Raw genomic sequence first — 8,607 nt, forward strand, 5'->3', positions numbered from 1 at the left:
GATACGGTGGCCCCATTGGAAAAATCAATAACAATAAAATCTTTATAGCGTTAACACTTGAAGCTTTTTCATATATCACACCAGTACACTATTATCTACCTGCAGATACATTAAAGTCAGAAAGAGTTATTTTTGGCTATTTTTTGGGGCTGCATTTCTTTTCTAATGGTACGCCCTTTCTTTGGGCTAATACCCTCCTACAAGCAGCCACAAGAAAAATAAGCCATCCGAAAAAGCAGTAGAAAAGAAGACAAACAACAAAATTAACCCTGACTGATTTGAAGATACTAAAAGGGTCCACCTTGAATGGTCTGGAGAAAGAGACATTTGTGACTTTTAGAAGGAATGAAAATGGAAAGGAAGTGTGGAAATCTAGGAATGACTTTTGAAACAGCCAAAAGTACAAAATGTCTGCGCAATGTGTTCTGGCAATTGTTTACCTTACTTACATCGAAAAATGATACAGTGTCGCATACCGAGAAAGTAGTTGGTTTCCTAGATTATGCAATGCAGGTATGATGATGATATAAACTGATTTGTGTATGACCTCTGCTTTCATTCAGCCATATTTTCATTCTGTCATTTTGGGGTCACACAAATACACCTATTGACATGACCACAGTCATAAAGATGTTTTTGTTAGTAACGTAGACAGGTGTAATCTGGAGATGATAACAATCCCCATAACGGTGCACACACCAATTCTTCCGCGACAGGGGTCCGAGATAGTGCGCAACAAAAATGTGACGAAAGGGTCTCGAGGGTCCGTGTTTGAGATCAAATTTCTCATAATCTGCTGCGAAGTGGCATTTAATACTGGCATGGCTAAAAAGCGTAAGAAGTGATGTGTTTTTGGTGCAAATTGGTTTTTGGCCCGAGTGTCACGTCCTTGTATTTCTACGCGTTGGAAGTGATTCGCCCGTTGTCCCAGATTCCCCGTCCATATGCGGTCTGTGAGCCGTGTTGCTATGCCTCGCGCGTCGGGTTATTGTAAAAATCTCAGTGTTACAATTTTCTTTATTTTTTGCTTGATTAATCTTAGATGTATTCTCTTTCCGACAATATCAGTCATTTTCATGACTAAAATATAGGTGATGGGTTTATTTCCACGTCAAAATACCCCTTTTTTTGCATACTTTTTTACGTGAAAAAAACTTTTCTCCCCCAAAAATTATGAAAAGTAGAGAGAGTGAAGAAACTGAAAACCGGCTGTTCTTATAGCTGGAGTGATACCCTTCATTCCCATATACGGCTTTTCTGCTTTAGATTTATTTTCTTGAAGAGACGACCTCTCGACTTGAGGGTGCCTCGATTTGAGACCCCAAATAAACTGGGGTGTGCACCGATAATTTTGTAATGCAGAGACGACTCGGGTTTATTGTTTTCTGTCAAATTGAATGTTTCTTTCCTTCTTTTCATGCTCAATTTCATGCACTTTAAGTCTTAGTTAATCTTACTCATTATACTAATCCGATGTAGATTTTAATGAACACCTTTACCAGATGCTGTGATAACACAATAATTTTATGTGTTTTATGCATACATGAAAGGCATGTTGATTTCAATAAAGTTAGATGTGATTTCAATAAAATAGACAAAACTGTGTGACCCGGCATGGATTTTGACCCAATAAAACTGAGAAATGACAAAACTGCACCATCAGCATTTTATCTGGACTCTTCTGGGTAGGTGCGAGGAGGTTAAAGACCCCTTGGTGAGTGTGAAATACAAACACGACCCGTCCTTGTGCAAGCAAACAAATCAGTGTGCGCCAATCAGTCAACACTAAGCTGGAGAAAACAATGGGGTATTAAATCATCAGGCCCCTTCTTGGAATAAATCAGTTTTGAAGCGTTCGGCTATATAAGTCCGGTGTACGGTCAGCCGAGATCAAAAACAAGTTGTGGTCAGAACTCTGGGATTGTCCAATCTCCTGATCTGACCGTTACCATGTACTGGTTTTTACAAGTCTGCCTTTTTGGTGCCATTTTGGGAGTGAGAAGTTTTCCTTCTTCAGCTATCAGTGAGGTAAGGGAGTCTTTGTGTTGTTACTCTACAAAGTGGTCAATTTATACATTTTTTTTTTGTATTTTATGTTTCTCATGCTATTCATGTCCAGGTCAATGTGGTAAGTAAAATTATTGATTGTGATGAATTATCATGATTTTAAATTTGTCGGCAGATTTTCTTATATGGTATATCAAAATATTACCCTTGAATTACATATTATCATTCTTAAATATTGTAGTTAGTTTGGCTAAATCATACTTATAGCAGACAAGCTTCTACTTGTCAGGCCTTGCAAAGAAGGTCCAAATCAGCCAATGATCGTGGAAGCAAGAAATTGTGTAAGGCTATAATGAAAGTAATAACTTAACTGTAGAGCTGATGAAGAAACATTTTTATCATGAAGCTCATCAAAGCATTATTCTCTGTATTCCAGACTGTAGAAGAAAACCCTTGCATATTAGCATCTCCAGAAGGATGGAGTGAGCTGGAGGAATGTGACCCAACTGGGTGTGGAAATGGCACAAACGGATTACAGTGTGGGGGTAAGTTGCCAAACACATCCTTTGATACAGGCCGTCTTTCAATAGGTGTTACAGTAGTTTTCATGTTTTGCATTACTGGTATGTCCAGTTATCACCATGGATGTTGAAACAAGCATGCTTGTTTGGCAGTGTCTGGCAATGTCTGAAAACCTTTATTAGGTCGCCCTTTCCAAAGTCAACATTCATAAGTGCTAGGCTTCATAAAATAAGTACATACATTTTACAATGGTTGGATTGAATAATAAACTGAGCCATTGTGGATTGGTGGCACCCAATAATAACTTCAGTACATTTTAGCATAAAAACTGATCCCTTTTTTTTGTCACGCTATGTTGATTTGATTCATATGTGGATGACATACTTGGGAGCGTGCAACAAAGAAAACAAAGTTTGGTAAAAGAAGTTGCCTTCACTATGAAATCTAAGCGGTCAGGAAGGTTGAACAAATGCCTAGACACACAATTTATGGTTACCGTATACTAAAGAATAGATAGATTCGTCATTTTTTTTTTCTTTCACATCTTCTTCTTTGACATTGGCATTCACTTTTGCATTCCATGACATTAATATCCATTTTCCAATATCTTTGCAAATTTTGGAGGAGCTTTGTACAGGTCAGAATTGATGCACATTCAGGTAACATCCAAATTATGAAATCAACAAGGCCTTATTAAAAAATTCAAAGACAGTTACACTTATAATGATTATGCGCTTAACTTTACAGCATTTACATAAGTGCCACCATCAACAATATGATGCAAAACTATAAGTAAGCTTAGATGAATGCAAAATAGTGTTGAAATCTGATTAAAGTCATTTCATCCCATAGGTCCTGAGCGTGGTGTTTGCGGCTGTGGGAGCTGTATCTGTAACGTTGGCTGGATGGGACCAACCTGTGACTGCCGCGAAACTGACATCGACTGTTGGGTGCAGCCACCTCCTGTAAGTAACAGTGAATGAGAAACTAAGTATTACAAGGCACATGTAGGTAGGTAGTCCAATAGCCTTTTTTTAAAGCCGTAGGGCCAGTGGGTTTTAATCCACTGTGTTTAGGGCACGGTATTCGAAAGCAGAGTCCAACCCACTTCTTCCTCCACCTTTTACCTCCCCAACTGAAGTCAGGTACCCATTTTACACCTGGATGGAGTGAGGGAAAGTCGTGTAAAGTCCCTTTTCCACGAGCAGATGATGGCTAGCATAGCAGGATTTGAACACAGGACCTCTGGCTTCTGTGTCAAACACCCTGCAGTTACGTATGTGCCACACAACCTCACCATTTTTATAAACTGCTCCTTGTATAAATCCTACACAGGTGAAATCATTATGATGTTATTTAATGTGTACCAACCCGGTCATCCCCTTTTGTGACCAAAATCTGACAGATTACTCAACAAATTTCAATAACATTTTTTTACATGTTGTGTGTTTTTCTGTCCTTTAAATCTTACATTATGATGTTATACACATCAAATTTTGGTTGCTGTACGGTTGTTCAATCATTACTGCCCAGTGGAAAGGGGGCTTTATGCAATCAAAGGTTTGCTCTTGGGCAATACTGTGGACAAAAAGCCATTTTTTCATCAGAAAAAGCATTTTAACCTTTTTCTGTATTTGATGGATGATGATATGACCAATCCCAGTACTGGCCCAGGGCACATATACAAAGGAAAGTTGTTAGGTGCTGAAATCAGCACCATGGACAGCACTGCTTTGTGACAACAGCTACACTTATTGTCCTTTACACAAAAAAACAGTTACAGTGTACTCAAGCAACTGGATATGGTTTAGGAAATTGTCAAACGTTTCAGGTGGCATCCACCATGTTTTGTGAGATAGATGTTTGATTCAAGTTAGTTGATGTGAGAGCGTTAGTAGTAAGTCAGAACATAGTGCTGTCAGAAGGAAGGGCTTCTGGACATAGCACTGTAACCTGGTTGACTACCATTGCACCGCATGATCTAACATCTATCTTTATGATTGACAGGACCCCATTGGACAGGAGTCAGACAATACTGATGCTGATTTAGACACACCAACCAACACTACCAACATCACTTCTCCTGCACCCTACCACCTCCTGGTGCAGCTGGAGGAAGATCTGGGTATGTAACATAGAATAACATGCCTCATGTCATACCTGGGCTGCAATAAAGTTTGATACAAGTGTTCGGGTGATAACTTGCTGTATCATATGGGTTAATACTTTTATCACACGAGCTTCTATAGAACAAAATGGAGTGTGCAGAGCGTGCCATTGTCAACAATTCAAATATGGCCTCAGACAATGGAAATTGTCAAGGACACTAAATTTCTTAACTTCTGATACATTTTGCATTGAAACATGTACAAATGTATTTTCTTGGGTTGGTATGACATTTAAAAGATAACTGTCCCAGCCCTCCTGTAGGTCAGATCCAGCCAGGGGCAGCCAGGGTAGTAGTGGTACCTTGGTTGATACCATATAAACACCTTATATTCCATATGCATGTATAACACACCTTACCAAACTTGATATCTCCATAGCATTGTAACACAGTTAACTGATTCAATGAGTTACATCAGGTCATTTCCTTGGTTTTGAGACATTTCAAGGTGAAAAAAATTAGCAAGAGGACATAGTTATAGCAGAAGGCTAGAAGGAAAACTTGTATCTAACTTCATTTAATCCCAGAAACTGTGTGTTCCAAGACATAAACCTGACTCTCAGGCCCTATTATCACCTTGTTTCTCTAGTTTGTTTTTCTTTATTCAAAGAAACAGCAGTTTTAACCTGTCTGGCCTAGTGCACATTTCTAACTTGTTTCTTTCTTTTATAATGATATTTCACGACCAACACTAGATCAGAGCACATATCATACAGTTTACAACAGATGTGATCTTATAGTAAAATCATCACCATGGACAGCACCACAGAGTGTCTGTCTGTCTGTATCTATATAGCCGGTATAATCGTCCTTCGGTGTAACACACCAGCTTCGCAGGCATGCAGCACAGCAGCAGCTGGTTATATTACACCAAAGAACCCCTCACACCTAACAGTGCTATCAGTCCTAGTGAAACGTCAAAACTTTTCCAACACTTCTAAGATAGCAAAATCAGTACCAGACTTGTTGAAGAATAAAAAATGCAACAAAATCAAAAATTTGTGTTTCATTCTTTTTCAACCGCAGACCTTGAACCCCAGGGCCGTGTGAGGGGCCGCGGGCGGGCCTGGACCAGCTGGAACTGTGACAGGGTGACCGCGGTACCTTCCAATGTCCGCAGCTCCATGAGGCTTAGCTACTTCTACCAGGTACGTTCCAATGTGATGATTGTACCTAATTAAAGACCTTCTTACATCAAATTGGTGCATTGGGCAGGGCATACCCATCTCCATTTCTGTTGCCACACAGCAGGGGGATAGTCCACAGGTTAAGTGGTCTGTGTTCAACAACCATTCTCTTTCCCAAATGCTGAGTGCTAAGCAGAGAAAGTAGCATGCTCTGTTTTTAAAGACTTTGCAAGCAATGGCTTGGCTGGGGATCTTACTCGCAACATACATACCGACTGCAAGGCGAATACTCTACCCACTCTGTGCCATTACAGTTTGTCATGCCATGTGCCTTTGCCAAGAGCACAATGTCAACAGTGGAATGTCAGAAGATTCAAAACCAGCACCTCTGGGTTTTGAACCAAACTCCCTACCATTACGCCACACTAACACCACAAATACTGTAAATGCTGTAAGTTCACGGGGATTTACTTTTGCGGTAGCGGGAAAATTAAGATTTCACTGTGGATTTAAGTTTGCAGTAGCACCATGCACTGTAGTCTCATACTATGAATATATTGGAAAATGTTTGCTATGGTTTTAAGTTTGTGGTGAAGTGGCCACCACAAAAACTGCGAACATAAAACCACTACTAACATTTCTGCATTTACAGTAACTGTTTCAATGTGCCATTTGGCAATCCCCAGAAATATCTTCAATGCGTATGGTATCCCTGTCCTGAGCTCCAACCCGTGTGCCCGATGCGACCCTCCGCCGTGCCTGTTATGTGGTGCGGTTCCTGTTTGCAGATCGACGGGATGTCAGGGACAATTTCTTTGACCGTTATGGCAGACATGCTCTCATGGCTGTGTCAGAGGTAATTCCTCAATTGTCTGCACTTTGTATCTTTTAATCAGAAAACAAGTAAGATTTAGGCAACATCACTTAAATTTCTTGTTTCTTGGATTTGAAAAACAGAACATTCAAAACTGGAGAAACAATGTTAAAACAGAATCCGAGATTTAGGTTAAACTTTATGTTTTAGCGCACTCCTCTAGTGAGTTTTTTATGAAATGAATACAATCACATTCAAGATTCTCTCCCTACATGTCCTCTGCTTTCATAACGTCCTCTTGTCCAAGAATCAAGGAGATTATGTTTCTCCCTTGTCCAGCAAACAACTCACATTCCCGAGCATTCTTGGCTTGGTGCTAGTTGGAACCAGCGGGCACGTGGACTGGGAGCCACGGAGACACATCCCGTGTCTACTGGGGGCGAGGAGAATGCAGGGTGCTATGGGCGCGGTCGTGACAGGTAAAAGTTCAAGTGCAACCAATAGATCAAATAATAATCTTTGCAAGTTCATGCCCGTAGACTAAAGCTGTCCTGTAACTGCTGCACTACATATTTTTCTGTGTTAGATCCAAACTTTTGAATGTAATCAAGAAGTTGAAAGGGACAAAATCCTTTGCTCTCCTTTCATTGCATAGGGGTAGTGCCCATGGCCTTTGGGCCACACAGTAGGAGGCTAGTTTACTGGTAGTGAAGTGTGTTTTTAATGATGAAACTAAGTGTTGTTTAAACCTTTAGTAACCTTGAGAATACATCACATTTGTCCTTTGTTATTATTAAAGAGTTCAAGGTCTGAGGAGCTCAGGAGTATTTCGGTCATGACATTACACACATTTAAGTAGAGGTATTTTCAATATTCCATAATCATGTCTGTTAAGTGAAAATACTGTAAATGCAGAAATATTCGCTGTGGCTTAATGTTTGCAGTTTTCGTGTTGGCCGCTTCCCCGCAAACTCAAAACATCAATCTTCTGTATACTTTTAGTAACTTTGGTAACTTTAAGCAACTGAACATCTTATCTTACTTGGATTATTAAGATGGGACTTAAATGTCTTCTGCACAGGTATCATGAAGAGGACATCTTCCTCCATGAGTCGGCGCACGGTCTCCACGGACTAGGTGCGAGGTACGCCATCCCTGGGTGGCAGGCCAGGCTGCGGGCTGCCTTCAACAACGCTCGGGCGCGGGGGCTCTGGTACAACACATACGCACAAACCACCATACAGGAATACTTTGCAGAAGGTGCAGTGGAATTTCTTACTAGACATTCTTTTCTGTTTAAGACAGTCTTTTTGAATCTATGATATTTTTTAAACTCTTCATTTTGGGTGAGGACTTGCTAGTGTTGTGTAGGACTGACTCAGATGGCATGTGTCGGTAATATTGAATAATAGAAAAAATTGATGATACTATATGATACTGTATCAAGTGGAACATTGTGAAATGTCATTTGTTCCCACAGTGGCATCAAATGGCCAAGTGGCTAGGCTAGAGTAGTACAGGGCACAAGGTTGAGAAGTTACAGGTTTTTTTATTCCTTTGCATTTGCTGTGATGTAGACAGTGTGTCCTTGGGAAAGGCACTAAACACGTCTTTCCTCACTCCACCCAGATTTAAAAATGGGTACTAGTATCTGATGTCTGTTGGGGACGTAAACTGTGGTAGAAGGAGAGGGATGTGCCCTTGGCACAGTAGATAACAACACAATGCAGTGTCCCTACAGCCTCGAAAGAGCTACCTTCAACATACCTTGAACGTTTTTACAGGGGTACAGAGTTTTTTCAACGTGGAGTCCTACCGTAACCCTCCTGACGGGATCCACAACCATGTCAACACAAGGACCAAGCTGTACGGATACGACCCTACTCTATATGGACTCATCACGGAGTCTTCCCATGCAGGACACTATTGTAGACCGCTGTTCCAACCTAGGGTAAGACTGGCTAGACCAG

General features: G+C 40.6%; 1 protein-coding gene across 1 annotated transcript; it reads left to right on the forward strand.

Moving 5' to 3' along the window:
- The first annotated feature begins 1,791 nt into the window (after nucleotides 1-1,791).
- LOC118419483 lies at nucleotides 1,792-8,584 on the forward strand. Its single transcript, XM_035825875.1, has 9 exons — nucleotides 1,792-2,028; nucleotides 2,444-2,552; nucleotides 3,382-3,494; nucleotides 4,537-4,654; nucleotides 5,723-5,844; nucleotides 6,510-6,679; nucleotides 6,977-7,116; nucleotides 7,719-7,897; nucleotides 8,422-8,584. The coding sequence occupies exons 1-8, from the start codon at nucleotides 1,951-1,953 to the stop codon at nucleotides 7,772-7,774; spliced, it is 906 nt and encodes a 301-aa protein (XP_035681768.1). The 5' UTR covers nucleotides 1,792-1,950; the 3' UTR covers nucleotides 7,775-7,897; nucleotides 8,422-8,584.
- Nucleotides 8,585-8,607: the final 23 nt, after the last annotated feature.

Source organism: Branchiostoma floridae, chromosome 7 (genome assembly GCF_000003815.2).
Source record: "Branchiostoma floridae strain S238N-H82 chromosome 7, Bfl_VNyyK, whole genome shotgun sequence".
Classification (NCBI taxonomy): Eukaryota; Metazoa; Chordata; class Leptocardii; order Amphioxiformes; family Branchiostomatidae; genus Branchiostoma; species Branchiostoma floridae.